Source organism: Haemaphysalis longicornis, unplaced genomic scaffold (assembly GCF_048455015.1).
Source record: "Haemaphysalis longicornis isolate Haplotype H1 unplaced genomic scaffold, Haemaphysalis longicornis Haplotype H1 scaffold_9, whole genome shotgun sequence".
In the NCBI taxonomy this organism is placed as follows: domain Eukaryota; kingdom Metazoa; phylum Arthropoda; class Arachnida; order Ixodida; family Ixodidae; genus Haemaphysalis; species Haemaphysalis longicornis.
This window is the reverse complement of record NW_027526460.1, coordinates 91659206-91679086: the sequence shown is the minus strand read 5'-3', so window position 1 is coordinate 91679086 and position 19881 is coordinate 91659206. Positions and strand designations below refer to the sequence as shown.

General features: G+C 45.3%; 1 protein-coding gene across 1 annotated transcript in view; it reads left to right on the top strand.

Moving 5' to 3' along the window:
- LOC144153773 (uncharacterized) overlaps positions 1-19650 on the top strand; it is a 107841-nt gene extending 88191 nt beyond the window's left edge. The window contains exons 4-5 of the mRNA XM_077685497.1: positions 13380-14165; positions 18802-19650. Of these exons, the coding sequence (XP_077541623.1) occupies positions 13380-14165; positions 18802-19322 (1307 nt within the window). The 3' untranslated portion in view covers positions 19323-19650. The remainder of the gene's footprint in view (positions 1-13379; positions 14166-18801) is intronic.
- The last annotated feature ends 231 nt before the right edge of the window (positions 19651-19881 follow it).

The following is a 19881-nucleotide window of genomic DNA, read 5'->3' as shown; positions in this document are numbered from 1 at the left end:
TGATGGTGCAACTCAAAAAATTTCGACTTCAATAAACTTTTTTTTGTGCACTAAAAACCATCTTTCCAAAGTTCAGTCTTTGCATCCTCTTTTCCTCTTTACGAGGCACACCCTCCTTGGTTTATACAGAGATTTTTCCTCTCACACATTGCGCTGTTCAGCTGAAAAGTCCAGTATTATAGTGTCCTAGCTACTCACCGCGCTACGATTTAAACCCTCGCGCTGAATTCTTCACTTGATTTGGGAGATTTTCGGAAGATGATAGTTTTGGACACAGAAACTATTTTTCATCGCTTTTTTTTTAATTGAAATATTTTATGGCAAGAGTTTGCACATTTTTAACGACAATGAATTGTTTATTTGAGGCTTTACCGACAGTGAAGACATAAATATTTCACCAGCGGAAAATAACACGACCGTAGAGACTACAGTGCCTTAACCGTGAATTCAGCGTGGGATGCTACCATCGGCTACCTTTGTAAGGGACGGCATCACGGGTGGCTGCTCAGTTTGGTAAAGGTGCGAAAGCGGTCTCCAAGTTCGCTAACCTACCTGTTTTGTGCAAGTAGGACTTTGGCGTTGTTGAAACAGTATCCCCTTGTCAAATTGCTGCGCACTGCTGCCAAACTTTTACTTTGATACATGGCTGGCAACGCTAAGGAGATGATGAAGGCTCTCGAAGACTTCAAACGAGAAATGAGAACCGAGTTGCGGAGTGTGAAAGATAGTGTTAAGTTTTGTAGCGATACATGTGACGAAACAAAAGCGATCGGTGCCGGCCTGAAGGCACTTCGACAGGAAATAGCTCATCTGCTCGAAGCTAATGAAGCCCTTCAAGACGAAAACAAGCGCTTAACGCGGAGAGTTGACGAGCTGGAGCAGTACACAAGGCTAAATAACTTGGAAATAAAGGGCATCAGCTCAGACGAGGATCCTGCTGACGTTGTCAAAAAAATCGGCGACGTTCTCAAAGAGCCCGTTTCTAGCCATGACATTGACACGTGTCACCGAATCCCAACGCGGAAGCCAGACGAGACCAATATCGTGGTTCGCTTCGTCCGGAGGGATAAGCGCCACGCGCTTCTTGCTAAGGCTAGGAAGCAGAGGCTCACAACTAAGCAGCTCGGCTTGTCTCAGGCCAACGCAGTGTACGTCAACGAGCATCTTACTCAGGCCAACAAACAGCTGCTTGGTGCCGCTATTGCCCGCAAAAAGGAAGTGGCATGGAGATTTGTCTGGACGAGCGGAGGAAAGGTTTTTGCGCGGAAAGACGAACAAATGGACGCTGTGAGGATACAGGACTTGTCTGATGTGACCAAGATGACGAAATAAGAATGAGACGTTTGCAGCATGCTCGTCACCCCTGAATTGTCACCATGCATTTTCCAACTGCCTGTATTAGATACAAAACCGATCACTTTAATTCTAGCTTTAGCAGTGTCAACAAAAAATTGTTTTCAGCCTTCCATGTTAACATTCGTAGCATGAAAAACAAGCGAGACGAGGTTGATTTATTACTTGGGTCACTGTCGGTTGAGTTCGACGTTATGCTTTTCTCAGAAACATGGTTTGGCACTGACAGCGATGTGTGCTCCTTCGATAACTATGTTTACAATGGTTTATCCAGGCCCCATGGAAGAGGGGGTGGGCTTGCTGTATATGTTAAAAAATGTCACTCACATTCTGGAATTGGCGATGTTACAATCACAAATTCCAATGTTGAATGTTTAGCTATATCTCTCAAGAATATAATCGTTGTTGCTATGTACAGACCCCCTCAGGGTAACAAATCACAATTCTTCGATTTTTTGGAAAGCCTCTTCCTTTTCCTCGACTCCACTAAGCTACCCTTCATTTTAATGGGTGACCTAAACATTGACCTATTATCGGACGCCGCTCATGCAAGGGAATTGCAGAGTCTCCTTTCCTCGTATGCATGTATTAATTATATCAGTTTACCGACTAGAATAACTTGCAACACGGCCACATTATTAGACGTTTGTATGTCCAATGTACAGCTTCCGCACACTGAGTCTGGCGTAATATCTTCCGATATTAGTGACCATTTGCCGATATTTTGCTTCATACCCCTCAAAATAAATGCCATAACAAACACTGTTACCCTCATGATCAGAGATTTCAATGATCTTGCGCTCAACGACTTTCACAAACGAATCGAAGATACTAATTGGGAGCCCGTATACAAGATCACGGAAGTCAATGCGGCATATTCTGCTTTCATAGATATGTTATAACCCAATATAACACCGCCTTCCCACAAATAGAAAGAAAAATTATTCCTAAGAAGTTTAAGAAGCCTTGGATGAACCAATCACTTTACTCAAGGATCAGGAAGAGAAATAGCATGTATGACGATTTTCTCAGCAGCATAAATCTCACTCTACTTGCTGAGTATAAAAAATATCGAAATAAACTCAACAAAGATCTAAAAAACGCGAAATCGGACTACTATGTAAGAAATTTCTCCCGCATTCAAAATGATAGTCGTAAAGTTTGGCGAGAGGTCAACAACTTGACCAATAAAACCAAATCTATGCAACTTGATGAAATAATCACAGAAAATGGTAAATTAACTGGTCACGAGCTATCAAATGCCCTGAATGACTACTTTATTAATGTCGCTTCTCCAAATTCTGTCACGCAAACTCCTGTAAATAGCTCACTGAGCATCACCGCTCCCTTACTCAATTCTATAGTACTCGCGCCCACAACTCCTCAAGAAGTAGCTACATTGATCCTTTCTTTAAAAAAATGACGTATCTGCAGGGTACGATGATATAAAGGTGATCCCGTTAAAGCACGTTTGCGCCGTTATATGCGATTTCTTGTCACACATTGCAAATCTAATGCTGTCAACTGGTGTTTTTCCTAAAGATCTCAAATTGGCCCGAGTCGTTCCAGTACATAAAGGAGGCAATATAAATGAACTGTCGAATTACCGACCAATTTCTATTCTGCCTGTGTTGTCAAAAATTTTTGAAGGTATTATCAATTCTAGGATAGTCGATTTTCTGCACAAATTTAATGTGATTGTTGATTCACAATATGGGTTCACGAAAAATAAGACCACAGAGCAAGCACTGTTAGTTGTTAAAGACAAAATAATAGATAATATTGAAAACAAAAAATGTACCCTTGGCCTATTTTTAGATTTTCGCAAGGCATTTGATTGCGTACACCATGAGACCCTTCTTAAGAAACTTTGTAACTATGGGGTTAGAGGTATTGCGTTGAACCTATTGCGGAGTTATCTGAGCAATAGGTCCCAATATGTTCGAACAAATAACATATCCTCTGATATACAGGTGGTTAAGCATGGTGTCCCACAGGGATCAGTACTAGGGCCGTTATTATTCATTACATATATCAATGACCTAGCCGGCATACATAACTCTCCCGATCTGGTGATGTACGCTGATGACACTAATCTTTTCTTCTCTTCCTGTTCATTACCGGCGCTTCAAAATATGGTCAATGCTTATTTAATCAACCTTCGTGATTGGTTACAGAGGAATAAGCTTAGTTTAAATATAAGCAAAACGAAATATATTATTTTCAAGCCCATCAACACCGTGGAAACTAATTGTATACATATTCATTATGACAGTATAACAATCAATCAAGTTTCTTCCCAAAAAATTCTTGGTGTGTGGTTTAATGAAAATCTTTCGTGGTCTGTTCATATTTCCGAACTTACTTCTGAACTAAGTAAAATTGTTGGCCTATTTTATAGGATTTCTAATCTACTGCCTTTTTGGTTAAAAGTGTCTATGTATAATGCCCTGTTTTTTTCAAGACTTTCTTATTGTAATCTTGTTTGGGGTACGACCACGTCTTCCAATTACCAAAAATTACTTGTCCTGCAAAAAAGAGCCTTGCGGGCTATTGAGGGATATTATGGTGCACCACGAAACTTACGCACGCAACCATTGTTTGTAAAACACTCCATATTAAAAGCCGACCAAGTGTATTATCTGCGGCTTCTTCAATACATTCACCAGAATCGCTTGTACTCTGTTCCTGATAGCAACATAGGTTACAATCTTCGCGTAGTAAAACTAAGAGTTCCGCGAACGCGAACAAATTACGGTGAACAAAAACTGAGTTGTCAGGTACCCAATGCGCTAAACAAATTCCCCTTTCCTGATGAGTTTTTTTCTATCTGGAAACATGTTCAAAAAAAAGACCAAACAGCATCTGATTGAAGGTGAAATTCTAATGTAAAAATGCAGCTTACCGTCTTTGATATATATGCGTATGTGTATGTATGTGTGTACATGGATGTCAGTGTATATATCTATTGTTCTATCTTTTTCACACAAGTACTTAAGTCGAATGATTTACTTTATTTCATCCGTATGTACGAAATTGAACTCGTACAAGTATCAATTTGTATTTGCCCATGATTGTGCACATGTTTTGTATTCTAGTAAGTGCTACTGCTTATATATTACTTTTGTATTTTGATTGCTGCCCATTCTATGTATTAAGTGTTTTTGCGTTTGCATCTGTACTACTTACAGGCTTAGGGTACCAAGGCCTCGTCAGGCTTAACCGCCTTTTGCCTCGGTCCCCTCTTTTCTATGAAAAAGAAAATAAACTTCACTTCACTTCACTTCACTTCATTGTTGATTGATTTGATTGATTGTAGGGTTTAACGCGCCGACGCAACGCAGGCGATGAGGCGCGCCGTAGTGGAGGGCTCCGGATTAATTTCGACCACCTGGGGATCTTTAACGTGCGCCGAAATCTATTACACACGGTAACCGTGAATTGTAAGAATTAGCTTTCTTCAACATGGTATTCTGGCGTAATTTCTTAAGAAATGTCCCCATTCAAAAATGCTAGGGGCGTTCACTTCCAACGCCAATTTTAGGTATTGTTGGTTATTTTTTCTTTCATGCAATAATTATATATAAATATCATGCGCCGACACCCCACACTGACTATAAATAAAATACTTTTCCAAGGGAGAACATAACGTTTGCGCGAACATAACCCCTGGAATACCATGTACACTGTCATTATACTGCCGAATATCTTAGACACTACATCCAATCCAAAGAAGGCACATTATTTATTTAAGTTTGAATGGACTACGAAAAAGAGGTAATTGAAAATGTATCAACGAGGAAGAACCTTTCGGCAGGTTTTTGATTAAGTTTTCTTGCGCCGCATAAATGTTATGCATACAGTAAAAGGGTTCATATTCGAGCGCACTAGCTTTAAAAATACGTAGCGGCTTTTTTTTTTCTTGGTTTTCGCTCGGTGCTGTAGCCACGCGGCATATTAGAGGAGGTGTAAAGAAGGAAGAGAGAAGAAAGAAGGAAAGCAAGCGAGAGAGGTGAAAAAAGTGCAGATAGTCAAGAAACCGAAAAAAGTTTTCGAGACTACAGGTGTGCGTGCAGTCCATTTACGTGCAGAAATTCCATTAGCGACCTGCAGTATCTATCTTCCTGTCTTCATGCACCCAGCGGTTGTATTCATCCGGTTTATCCCCCCCGAAGACCAGACGCTCTTACCGCGTCATCCCGAGCTGTGCTTGTTCCCGCGCACGTCCACAAAAAGATGCATGGCATCAACTTCAACCGCCCGAGCCGGCACTTGAGATAATTCCTGCGTGTTCTGGTGAGTGTCCCGAAGTTCAGGTCACCGCAAATGTGAGGGCCAACTTATCGCAAAGCCTCGGGAGACAAACGTCCTCCACCCGCCAAAGATTATGGGGGAGGGAGCAGCCACACGGGGGAATTAGGGCCCGTATTTCCCTTGTCAGAAGACATCAACGGGCTAAAAGACGGGAGCGCGGATCACAAGGAAGGGGGCTAGGAGAGGACTCAGGTGGGGACGGAGAGTGGGAAAGTTGGTCCGCTAATTGGCTCAGGATATTCTGACTATGCCCTGTACCCAAAGTACACGTGTCATTAGTTGTGATGTCTTTGGAGGCTTTCAATGTGCTGGTAGATGAGAGGTGTCTTCTTCCTTAGCTTTAGGTGCTTCACAGCATTGAGCGAGTCTGCGTGTATATGCCCCTCGGTGATGTTAAGGACTGCGTTTTTGGATTATAGATTTCATCGTGCAAAGCCTGGAACTTCGACCTGATGCTTCACGTTTCCCGCGCGCCAACACCCCATTGGCTCTCAGGCGTCCTCAGGAGTGCCCCGGATTGTGTAAGACCACAGGGGTGATCTGGTACCCGAACCTAGACCTGTCCACCGCTATCAAAACAAAAACGGCCGCCGTTAAGTTTGAACGGTTAGATGGAACGTCCGTCCTTTGCCTAAGCAACAAAATGCCGTAGGCACTTATCCAATGCGGTGGGTGCGACCATATATCTTTCAGATAATAGAATCGCGCATTCCACGACTCATTTATGCCCACGCACCATGTGTATAGAGCCTCGCATTTTGTGTGCTAATCGAAACTGTGGACCCAAAGAAGATAGAAATGTTATCCGCCCTCTCCTCCTTTATGCGAAGTTTGGACGAAGGTATATGTCATGTAACTTACCACCGCTTCTGTTCGTCATCACCAGAATTCATTGTTTGCCACCAGTTTTTAGAACGGGCAGCACTTAAGTGCTCAATTTACTGAAGACTGTTTTCTAACTGCAAGTCACATCGCGGAAAGAAATTTTTCTTTCCTTAGCGCGAATTGGTGGGAACAAGCAAAAAAAAAATCGGGGAAGCCTTCTCTCACACGCAAGAATTGAATGACGAAGCTGTTGTACGTGAGAATTGCCAGGCACAAAGTTAAGTTTCAGGGTCACTGTTTCCATAGTTGCGGTGCTAGTCATCGTCGTCAATATTATGCAACGAAGAGGTCGTCGTATTCTCCGCGACGAGTGGCGGATGCAAAGTCATCCTCAGCATTGTAGACTTCCACCAGTTCAACTGGCGGAGGTTGCACTAAGTCGCGTAAGGCTTGAACCATAGCGAAGATAGATGATTTCTTTATACGTGAGAACTGAAGGACACATCACCACGTATTTGCTCAAGTTTGAAGTTGTTTATTTACATGTTCCGTCGTTGCTTTGAACTGTGCTAGGAGCAGTCATAATGATACGCTTCGATATCATCGGGTCCCTCATTTTAAGCATTACATGCGCGGTAGCCCTTGGCGACAACGTTGTTTGTTTTTGTTTTTTTTTTTTTTTTTTTTTTTCGCCAAAGCCACTGCGCGAGCCGGCGACTCGGCGGTCACCGCGAGGCACGCGCTCACGATCGCTCCGCATCTTCTTGGTATTTTTTCCTGCAACACCGAACTTGCGGCTTGTACAACAGCTCCGCTGTTAAAAGTAACAAATAGGCGCGTACTACACATTCATCATTGAGCGAAAGAAATTCCACGTAAAGCCAGTACTTGGTATCAGCAGTTTGCCCTCTGCTCTAGGATCTTCTGTGCACCCCACATGGGAGTGGACGAAACGTTGGGAGCTGCAGTCGCTCAACGCTACAGCCCCGATAGAACATTTCGCGTGAAGTGCAAGTGAATAACGGCATAATAGATAGGCGCTCATAAGAGGTCCAAGTCTTCTGGGAAGCTTCAACCATGTCAAGCTGCACAACACGAAGCCTTCACCAATCAACTTGCCGCTGTTTTTTTCTTTATTTGGTACAACCGGTCACATAATCGATAATTTTCCTGTCTTGTCCCTTTACTAAGTTGACATAAAGCACGCCTACGGAGGAGACTAGAAAGGCGCCGACAACACAGAGCCTGTATTGCTTTCTCATTTGTCGTCTTCGTCCGGAGGGGTGTTCTGTGTCACCACGAATAACCAACTTTCCCATGCTACCCTCATGCCCTTTGTCATTTCTTTTGCGTTCCTGTACTTAACTCCCCGGCGTAGCAATTTTTACTCATATAATCAATATCAACTCACTGCTCTATGTGCCCAACCTGGCTTTACATCCTTTTTTTCCCGAACTGCAGTTTCTTCACGGGTTTGCTCTCTAAACAACGCGTTCTCGTTGGCCAAAATACGATTATGTGGATTGATTGTGAGATTTAAGCGGCGAAGTTGCGCGTGGACTATGAGGCACGCCATAGTGGAGTGCTCCGGATTAATTTAGACTACCTGGGGATAGTTTACGTGCGCCGAAATCTCGACTGATTGATTAGGAGATTTAACGCGCCGACGCAACGCAGGTGATGAGGCCCGCCGAAGTGGAGGGTTCCGGATCAATTTTGACCCCCTGGGGTCTTTGACATGCGCCGAAATTTCGACGGACAGGCGTTTCCGCTTTTCACCTCCATCTAGAAAGCGGCCACCACGGCCGGGATCGAAACGGCATCTCCGGGTTAAGCAGCCCAACGCCAAACGATTATATCATTGTTCTTTTCATAAACCATTGTACGTGCCTTAGTGTTCTTCCAGGATTACTAATCACTAACATTCCGGACGAATTTGAGCCGAATTCTCGAGGTACCTATGTATTCCTTTTAGTGACAGGGTTATTTTATTGACAATGTGTGGAAAGTTCTTGCCGACAGCTCCCAAACCCATGCTAATTTTACGCATAATTGCTTTCTTCTGATTTAGGTCCACATTGGTAACTGCAAAATAATTGTATTCATCCCCCTATTCTAATATTTGATTACCTTCGCTCATGTCCATGCCCTTTACTGCTTAATTTCTGTTTACGGTTAATTCAAAGCATTCTTCCCGTGTTTACCACGGTTTCACTTCACGGCGTTTCTAACCGCTTTCTCGATGTATCTAAGCAAGCAGCGCCCGTGCTTGCTATTGGGTCTTCAAACTGGGTGTGTGGGGGGGGGGGGAGGGAATGAAGGGAATTTAAGAGCTGGAGGGAAGAACTGCTCATAGACGGGAAAGAAAAGAAAGTTGTGGGAAAGAAAAGTAGTAGCAATTTGACCTTGAAACGAGGGACGGCAGTGGAGGAGCAGACAAACAGGAGGGAGGCCCCGTGGGTGGAGGGCAGGTGAATTAAATTCAGCTCATCAACCCAAATTTGTTTATGCGTCTTTCGAGGAGCTACGTTCCCGCAAAAATGCCGTACTCGAAGAAGTTGGGTCTTCCCGCACTCGCAAAGTCGTAAGAGGGCAGAGGTATGCGGTTTACGGTTCGCGCTGAAGCTATGATGATGTCATAATCTACAGGTATAGTTCCCATAAGCCAGAAAGTCGGTGTATTCATGCTCCCTCATTAGCGAAGAAATATCTTAAAATCCCAAAATTATTTAGTTGACACGCGATCCCTCAAACGTAAACCACAATTCGTGCTAACACTCTTGGCGGCCAACGAAAGCGGAGAGAAATTGGAGGTCGGGTCCTGGTCAATTGCGTCACCCGCCGCAGTGGCTCAGTGGCTAAGGCGTTGCACTGCTGAGCATGAGGTCGCGGGTTCGATTCCCGGCCGCTGCGGCCGCTTTTCTTATGGAGGCGAAAAGAAAAAAACGCCCGTGTGTACGAGATTTCGGCGCACGTTAAAGATCCCCAGGTGGTCAAAATTAATCCGGAGCCCTCCACTACGGCGCGCCTCATCGCCTGCGTTGCGTCGGCGCGTTAAACCCTACAATCGATCGATAGTTAATTGCGTCATCTTGGTCAGGATTTTTAAATGTCAGATAAGACGTGTCTGGAGTTCGTATCAGTAAACTCTGAAAACCAGTGACGTAGCTTTCGGGGCGAAAAATACATTTTCGCAGAATGTTGAAAACGCCTTGAAGCGAAATGCTATTGTTTTACCTCTGACTTGAGCTGCCAAATAAACTTCTCTCTCTTTCTCTCTCTCTATCTATCTATCTATCTATCTATCTATCTATCTATCTATCTATCTATCTATCTATCTATCTATCTATCTATCTATCTATCTATCCCCTCCCGCTCTCCCCTCTCTCCCCCTCTCTCTCTCTCTCTCTCTCTCTGGTTAGAAAAGGGACTTTTTGAATTTCGGAAACAGGTCTTTCGACATTGTTATCACTATTATTTAGATACAGCATCCAATCTGATAACTTCAACTGTGTAAGAGCTATTATGCAAGTTCTGAAAATCCCTTTACAGAGATCGCGTTTGTTTAACCTTGCCGCGAGTAAAATACCAGGAACAGTACTCACAAATTACTTTTATACATCTTTGTTAGTTATCTATTGATGAAATTTAAAAAATTAGTTAAGTTCAATGGTCTGAGAGGTGTTGCGCAGTTGCAAAGACACGTTTCAACAGGGATATATTCAATGTGGACATTTGGCATCTCTTTAACCTAACTTTTTTTATTCGCGTGGGTGCAATGAACTGTGATAAATAAGTTTGACAACATTGCCGGTCTAACACGTCTCATGTAATCGTGAAAAAAACAACAGTTTAGGTGGCCCCCAGAAGAATATACAAGTTTATTTCATCCAGACGACTGCTTTGGCCGAATAACAAGGTCCCAAATTTTGATGCAAAGTTTAAAAAAATAACCTAAATATTACGGAAAACACACAAAGCCGGGGCGGCTCACCAGCTACATTTTGCCGCGTTCCCATGACGTTACTGATATTAGTGAGTGTGATGGGCTGCCGCCAACCGAAGCCACTGCCTCGAAAGGTGACTGCGATCTCTGGGGCGTTTTCAGTTCCGATGGAGCACATCCAGGGGCGCATCCAGGTTTTCTCTGAGAGGGGGGTCAGCTTCTATCGGTGGTGGTGGTGGTGGTGGTGGTGGTGGTGGTGGTGATGATGATGATGATGATGATGATGATGATGATGATGAGGAGGAGGAGGAGGAGGAGGAGGAGGAGGAGGAGGAGGAGGAGGAGGAGGAGGAGGAGGAGGAGGAGGAGGAGGAGGACACTTTCTATTCCCCGATATTTCGGAAAAGCAAAACCACAAGAAAGAGGAAAAATTCATCAACCAGACTTTTTCCACGACCTGAAGGGTCCTTTTTTTGGGAGTACAAATTCAAAAAATTTCCCCGCATTTCCCCGAGGGGAAGAATGTGAAAGTGCGAATGCAGGAGTTGAATTTGCGCGGTTCGGTAATGTTCGCGAAAGAGAGATCACACACACACACACAACTACAAAGAAAGAAAGATGCATTTATTCACAGACACCTATTTGTGTTGTCGTTGTACTTGATTGCTAGAGCGGATCTCAGCTTTGAAATTTCGTGTCAGTACTCCTTTAAGCGGGTGCATTAGCCCTTCTCACGCCCGATTCTTGGCCAATCGCCCTAAGTGGGTATGTGCTAAAGAAATTAGGAACTCTTCTTGGCCAATCGCCCTAAGTGGGTATTTGGTGCGGACGGACGGACGGCGGTGGACGCGTGATTCAGATTACTTGGCCAATCGCCCTAAGTGGGTATGAGCTAAAGAAATTAGGAACTCTTCTTGGCCAATCGCCCTAAGTGGGTATGTGGTGCGGACGGACGGACGGCGGTGGACGCGTGATTCAGGGTCGCTTAAGAAGTGCATTCGCACTTAAAATTACGGGAGGGGTCAGGACATACGGACATCCCTCCTCTCCTGTGGATTGGTGGTGGTGGCAAAACGTTTAATGAGCCAAAGGGATGGGGTAGAAGGGCGTGGTTAGCCTCATAAGTCCAGGAGGCCTCTAGTCCGGGCTGCCTCCAGGGCGCGCCGCACCAGGGCGACCTGGCGCTCCGGTGCGGAGCTGGTCAGCTCGGACTCCCACTTCTCAGGGGAAGGGGACGGGTGTGGGGATGTGGGTGTTGGGGGCAGGAGAAGACGAGGTGGTAGATGTTGAGAGGGATGCGACAATGTGGCCAGTCGGGTGGAAAGAGAGAAGGGTAAATGTGAGACAGAATGATGTGGTTAAAGTAGGTTTCGGTCCGTACTCGGAGGAGGATGTAGGTCTGTTAAGGGGGGGGGGGGGAGCGGGTATCGTCCTATGGAGTTAGTGTGGTGGGAGAGGATAGAGTTGTACGTGGGGTCGAGAGGTGTCAGGGCTGCTGGGTCGAGGGATGGGGGCGTTATTTGGTCGAGGCTAGGCGAAGGAAGTGCCCGGGTAATGAGTGCGCGGGCTGCGATGTGGGCCGCCTCATTCCCTGCCAAGCCGCAGTGGCTGGGGGTACAGACAATGGAGATTAACCATTTTTTTTTCTTTATTGCATGGAAGACTAGCCCCGAGGAGCTTAAAAGTCACGCCCTAACTACAATAACAGTATGTTCACTGACAGATATTTTGAAAGTCTGGCTGGCACACACTCGCCTCAAGAAGATGCAGCCAGTCCGGCGGCTGCGATTGCACCGCATAGACACTGTACACAAGTGCACACTGTTCGCGAAAAATCGACTTAGTTCCGCGAGGTTCCTCCGCATTGCGATCAAACATGCGACAATTCCATAGGCTAAACAATCCGATCAGCACAAAAAGGTCATATACCACTGAACAGTTCTTCATCACTGGCAGGGATCGTATACTGTAGGAGGTGATGTCTATGTCCTTTTTAAGAGTCCGCTGTGGATTCACCAATTGAGCACACCTACAACATGTTTTTCGTATTTATGTCATTGCTTACGTTGCGTAACGTCGAACTTGAAAAGTTTCAGTATCTGATATCTTTTTTACCTTTAAAGAAGCGACCATCGATGTGGAATTGTTTAATGAGCTAGCAAGGGTACTCTTTTAAATTACACAAAGTTGCATTTTATTCCTATTACCCTCATAGCCAAGTGCTGTAATCTAATCACGTGGAATATGAAGTTTCTAACGCTCCGGCATCCTCTTCTTGCACATAGAGGGTCATTTTAATTATGTTGCAGTATTTAGAGTGCAATTTTTATAATTTTGCGCCACAAATTGTATAGTTAAAGTTGTGCGTTTTTTTAAATTTCCCCCCTACGTAGAACTAAAATTATTCAAAATCCAAATATAGATTGGTGAGCCATTGGTCGGAGGGTAATACGTAGAGCAGGGGCAGAAAAAAAACCTTGCTCATAACGTTCAAGATGTAAATTTCAAACCTTTTTGAAACATGAGCTCACCAGAAGTGTCCACACACATTCATTTTAAGTTCACACGTACCTGCTTTTACGCTTGTATCATTAAACGGTTTAGACAATCCACACCAGTGCCCTTTCACAGCTCAAAATTATTGTCGCCACACAATCATAGTGCGGGAACTTCATTCTATTGCGGTTATTCGAGTTTTCAAGTTTTTTGGCGACGTCAGCCTCGATAAGCGACTGGTGTAGCCACGAGTGATGTATTTGTAATCACGCCACCATAATGTATACCGATAGGGTCCAACTTATTTCTCAAATTTAGTCTCTACATTGCAAATAAGGCCGAGACAAACAGTAAAACTAGGCATTACCGGAAGTATTACCGAAAGAGGACGAATACGAAAACAGGGCGTTTTCATTTAAGAAAAGGTTTTCTTTCACTCACGCAGGAGTCCAGGAGCCACAAAAGGAGCCATTGAGCTTTTTGTGGCACACGTTTACGCCTCTCATATTTATGGTGGTCGCACCCAACATCGCCATCTGCGGGGTCTCCTTCGTTGTCACACATGGATCTTCGACTTCAGAGGCCTTCCGGCACGGATTCAAGCAGTTCATATACAAGGCATGGACTGAGCACGGCACTGGAGCAGTGGACGCTTGGCAGTTCATCATCGTGTACGTACTCTACAGCGGAATGTCTATCCAGGCCCTGGCCGGAAGTCCCTTCTATGGTCCTCCAACGTCCACAGGACACCGACCCAAGTACTGGCACTCTGGATTAACTTACTACCTCTTGACAATAGAGTTTGCGATCTTTTTCCTGCTATTCCAGCGGTTGCCGTGCTACCCCATCTACGAAGCTCTACCGGGATTCACTCCGGTTCTGGTAATCGTGGGCGTCGTCGTGTCGGTACTGGTCTACTTGAAGGGTAAAATCAAACCTTCTCCCGGAGAACATGGCTCGACGGGAAGTATAGTGTGGGATTTCTTTTGGGGGCTGGAACTTTACCCCCGCATCGGTGCTGTATTCGACGTCAAGCTCTGGACCAAAGGCAGATTCGGCATGATGCTTTGGCAGCTTCTCGTGTTGACCAGCTGGAAGGCGCAAGTGGAGAAAACAGGATGGAACTGGGCAATGGCGGCTACGGCCACTCTCCAGTCGGCGTACATAGCGAAATTCTTCTACTGGGAACGCGGCTATCTGAAAACCATGGATATCTCCTTCGACAGAGCAGGTGAGAAGGAACTTGTTCGATTTCTCACTTCGCTTACAACAGCCAATTGCGTATCGCTGAGTTTGGATTCGCCGTGACCAAGGCATGCCATTTCCGAGGTGTGCATTTCGTTGTGTGGTAAAAGCACAGAGTAAAGGGAAGAATTTTAGTCGAGAGTCACCCTAGAGTTTCGGTTTGGCTGAATGTAGTTGGTTTCATTACACTATGCATATTGAAGAGTAATGCATTTCCTTTTAGAAAACAGAATTAGATCGCCACTTTGCAACCAGTACGTGAGATACAGGGGAACAAGGGAACAGGCACGTGCATCATGGAAGATGAACAACAACCTCGCTTCACTAAGTTAAAAAATTGCCTGCCGCAGTTATGGCACAAAAAGTTAGTCCTTCCGTCCTATGATCCTTGTAAAAATAAATTAAATGGGCGAAGAACTACCCCACAGTTAGAAAAGAGCGGCCGGTCCTAAATTAGGTCCTAATTTATGTCTTAAACCAACAAAAAATTTAGAAATAATACGAGGCAAAATTTTGGAAACGTGAAATTTAAAAAGTATATCGTTATTAAGCAGGGAATAATAGCCGCAGTCTACATAACGCTTCGGTTGTTCTTTTTATCTTTGTGTTTAGGCAATGGCATTGCAATCGCCTTATCGCGAGGGAAGCAGACGTCGAAGTCGCATACCCTCAACGCAATGCTAGTGACGGAGGATCGATCAGAGGCAATCTTTAGTTGATGACACACAGAGTCAATATCATCATGAATCCCACTCGTTAACATAAAGCGGAACAGATTCGATACGTCCAAAAGGATAGCTTTGAAGGCGAGTCCGCACTGGGTCGCAATACCGAGTGTAAATGTGTCTAACCAATGCGGTAGTGATAAATCGCGGTACTGAACTGCGTCGGAACATCACTAGTGCTGCATTGCACATGAACGACGTGAATACACGGAGTCAACTTCTCCAATAACCAGCGCAAACACAGACAACAGCTTCGCTGAAACACACCGGTTCAGCCACGGCGTTATATCAACATCATTTTTTTATTACAGCATCTTTTTAGCCACGATCCGGCGTACTTGTTATGAAATAAAGCAACCATTACACACAATTCTATCAGAAGTTGAGTAAAGTTGCTCTAGTAAAAAATGCTCAGAAATATTTTCAGCTCATTTAGGTGTTTGCGAGTCGGAGTCCAAGGCAAAACTTTGTTGGAGCGAAGCACGCAAAATAGCTTGTAAGCGAGTGGGTCTCGGGAGGAGAGAGTGAAGGAGGAACATAAAGCCGGCAAAGACCCAAATGTGCCACCGGCGTAGATGGCTTTAACACGACACATGGCATCGCTGCGTCGGTGCGACCGTCGAACTAACGCGAGCGGAGTGTGAGTATGCAGGAACGGGGCTGCAGCAGGCGGGCACATAACGCTCATATAATTCATTTTCTCTAACACAAATTTCCTCCCGAAAAGACAAACATGCTGTATCGATTGATGTGGAAGAAATGCTACAAAATCAAGTGTTGAATAGTTCTGCCCAGAGACATTCTAGACGAAGTTCAAAACCCTACGAGGTTGAAAACTTCCGTTATTGAAAAACAAATATTTCCAGAGACATACTACCAGCTAGAGTTTGTCGCCGAACAAGATAAAAAAGCTCTTCAAGAAGCAAATCTACAATATTTTACTTAGCGTAATGCGCTGTCATTTGTAAAGTTCTCATCTGCTTGGCCACGGAACCAAACCACCATTCAGCACAACATTTGTTAAACGAAAACTAATAAAAGGAATGACGGCTTTCACCGGCGAACACAATAGATTATAGATGTGATTGGCAGTTTACAATGCATGAGGCAGAACATTATAAAACGTTTCTCTCCCCTTCCGCCAAAGCAAGTTAAGAGATGAAGAAAGAGTGCCTACCGGATCTATGTGGTTTTTCTGCCGCCACGAGTTCGGGGTGATCCACTGAAGCTTTACCGCTTTTTGTCAACACTTCCGATAGCTTTTCCTTGCCAGCAGCTGCCTTTGCCGCTTCAGGAGCTGAATTCTTTGCCCCCGGGCCCTGCCGCAACCACACATCACAATTTTTTTTTTGCTTGCCACGTTAACCATGTTACCACGGCTAACGCTGGCTCTGTTATGATCTTCCTGCAGTAGTGGCTCCTCGGTCAAATCATGTGGACGGTGTTGCGGATCTGCTAGCGTGTGCGTCCGTTGGTCCTGAGCTGGAGCAAACATTGAGGCCGAGTAGATCAAAGAAAGAGACATTATGTACAGAAATTAGCATAGTTTGAGGCTGAGTGAACCGAGCAGTGCGTTCCAGCGCGCGAGATATTAAGTAAGGAAATTGGGTCCGCCCCTTTCCTCCTTTTTCTCCGCTGTGTTCAGAAACGCGCCGGTCAGAAAAACCCATGCCGCTAAAATTGACACCCACACACTCATTGAGAGAGGGCAGCTTTCCCTCTTACACAGGTGGACATCATGTTGGCTACAGACAGGTAATCTGCCCAAGGTTGAAGACTTTCGGACCACAGAGGCTGAAGCGTCAGGAGGACGCCTGGGGCCCCCTCTGGTAATCCGGCGTTGGGCGGCTCGTTGAAGACCGGCGTCTCGGACACGCCACAAAGGTTACCACGATGAGCGGCGCACCGCCAATAAGGCGGGAACATTTATTCTGCAACTGATAAGGACGCACCGCACGATGCTTTGTCACCTCTGCCGCTAAGTGTTATTGATCATTAGGGCAGCCTTCTTTGACAGGCGCTTGGGCGCCCGCGAAGTCACCGAAAGCGTGGCTTATGTCCACAGAAAGGATGGGTTGCTACTGCGCCATTTTGTATTAAGCCGGGTCGTAACCCGTTGATGAAGGGAGCATCCGAACGACGGAAGGCTTGGGTGGTCAACCCGAGAATATCGACGACGGATTTTGCAACTCCGCATGTCGATCTTAACACTGGGCTGTTCAAGTGCCGTGGCCTCCAGAAGAATCTGGAGACAGAAAAACAAAGTACAGCCACCTATTTCGAGTGGAGAGGTCGAAATTGGACATCTCCACAAGCAATTATGTGCAGGATGAGGGCTGTTTGAAGTAGGCCCGAGAGAGGAGGAAGACGCTGGAAGAAACAGTCATTCACAAAACGACACAAAAGCAGCTTAGAGGCCGGAGGCTGTCAACAGAACTCATCGCCGGGCTTTGTCTCACACATGCTCCACGCGCAAATGCACTGCCCGGGGCTCCGCGGCGTCGCTTTGTCTGGAACGGCTGCCGGCACCACTGGCGTGTCGGCGCGCTGGCTTGGAGTCGCCGTCAAACAATATAAATGGCTCAGCAACAGCGCACAGGCGTGGGCTCGGCCCCCGTTAGGGTAAACCTGCACCAAACCGAACCCCACTTAATCACGGGGCTCTCCGCTCAGGAAAGCGAGCTGTCAGCCAAAAGGGTCGAACTAAGGCAGGCAAGATTTCTTGCCCTTCAGCTGCTGCATTAATGCCCACACTGCTCAAGTAGATGTTCCTACTTTCGGCGAAAGAAACGTTACTTTACTTCATGTTTCTATGGTAAAGTAACAACAGCTATCAGCCGGCAAAATCCTCCTCAACACGTGCAGCTAAACTTGTATCCGTCGATGGGAACACCAGTGACATCAGGCGTCGCCGGTGAACCACATTAGCAAAACTTAGTTTGTAGTGGTTCCGTCGGCGCCGCATTATGCTTGGCTGTTTCTGCACCGGAAGAGCCGAAACAAAAACAGGAATGAAGGGGATGAGCTAGTGCATAAAAATCACGAGATATTCGCCTCTGTGAATGTGGATGACCACCGCAGCTTTTATGCACACGACACACATAAAGTTCACAAAATTTATGTCTCAGTACTAATATAAAAGGCATGAGCAACGCCGAGAAAAGACAACCCAAATTAAAAATGTAGAACGCAAGTTTATGTAATGAACGTTTATATACGGGGGGCCTAGCCTTAAAAGCACACCCTCATGCTAAAAATTTGAAAGAGGGGGGAGGGGCCGCGGCTCCCTCGGCCCCCCTACGTACGCCAGTGACTGGATGTGTTGGTTGACTACATCCTGCAAGCCTTTAAAATTCCGAAAGAAGTTGTGAAAAGGTGTTGCAGGGCTTCTTCAAATTTTAAATGCACTTCCCTTTTGCATCATTTTTATGCCGTCAGCTAGTTTGCCGTGCTTTCTTGACCGGCAAGCCGCATTGACTGACACTGTAGGGACCCCTTTAAACCCGGCCAATCCTATGAAAAATAGTTGTCCTGGGGGTCTTTCTTGTCACTACATTTGTGGTTCAATGGCGAACAGTGGCTGCATATTTGGATGGCATGTCAAAAAATAGTGCACATACTATTTCTGTTTTACGAACACCTGTTCGCAATGAATACTCTGTAGCAGGCTAAGAAGCAGCTCTGACTGCTTGAACAAAAGCCACCAAATCTGTAAACTTAGTGACCCAAAAATAAAACGCCAGGTATCCACTGCTAAAATATCAAAAAACACGATAAATTGACACTAAAAACGATTAGGGCTTGAACTCTTTGTTATTATTACCAAGTTGGTAGGGACTAGTGAGGCTACCACCAAACGATTTAAATACCCTTACGATGTTTTCTTTTTATTTGCAGGATTTTATCAATGCTGGGGCAACATCGGTTTCTTGACCCCCGTGCACGCACTGACGAGCTTCTACATGGTCAAGAACAGTCCTGACACCAGCCTTTTCTCAGGCGTCTTCATAATTGTGCTGGGAGTTACTATGATCTTGCTCACATACTGCAGCGACTACCAGAAGCAAATTCTCAGGGAAACAGAAGGCGACTGCATCATCTGGGGGTCGGCTCCAAAAGCGATCAAAGCGACGTATCGAGATGCTTCTGGTAAAGAAAGAACCAGCCTGCTGTTGGCATCTGGATTCTGGTCGTTCTGTCGTCATCCCAACTACTTCTTCGAGATCCTCTCCAGCTTCTGCTGGGTCTTTCCGTCCGGAGGAAAGAGCCTCTTGCCTTACATGTTCGTCATTTATCTCACGACCTTATTGACGCTACGCGCAGAACGTTTTGAAAATTTGTGTTCAAAGAAGTACGGTGAGCACTGGCAAACCTATTGTTCGTTAGTCAAGTACAAAATGATTCCTTACGTCTTTTAAACCTCACGCCTGGTTTGAGCAGCGTCACTTGCTCTCGCAATCCATTTTAGGTTAACCAGCTCATTCTAAAGCCACGTCACCGGCGCCTGGAGTGAGGACTTCACCTCCTGAAGACTCCATTCAATTTAGACAATAAAGATGTTTATTCCCTCCCCTCATTCGAAACACCCATAAAAACAGTCCATTATAGCGAACCAAGCATTCCTTGTTTATGAAGGTTTTAACTGCGTTTTTCAAGGCTGACTCGAAACGAAATGCTCCCGTCGTTTATGTTTGCGAACTCTCTCGCCTGTTTTCTAATCGTGTTTTAAAAATAAACATATTTATACCTCAAACACAAACGCTGTGCTCTCATTTAAAAATATTGCAAACCACGTGTAATGAGAACAGAAAACGAGCACCATTACCCCTCCTTTAGAAGAAGTATTCCACTAACCCACCAACATACACAACGGGAACGCGGACGTTGCGGCCTATCCTACGAGAACATCTCACGCAGCCTGCGCCTCTGGGTTCCTTGGATCACTCTGACAATCCGCTATAGTACCTCACGCCCGTA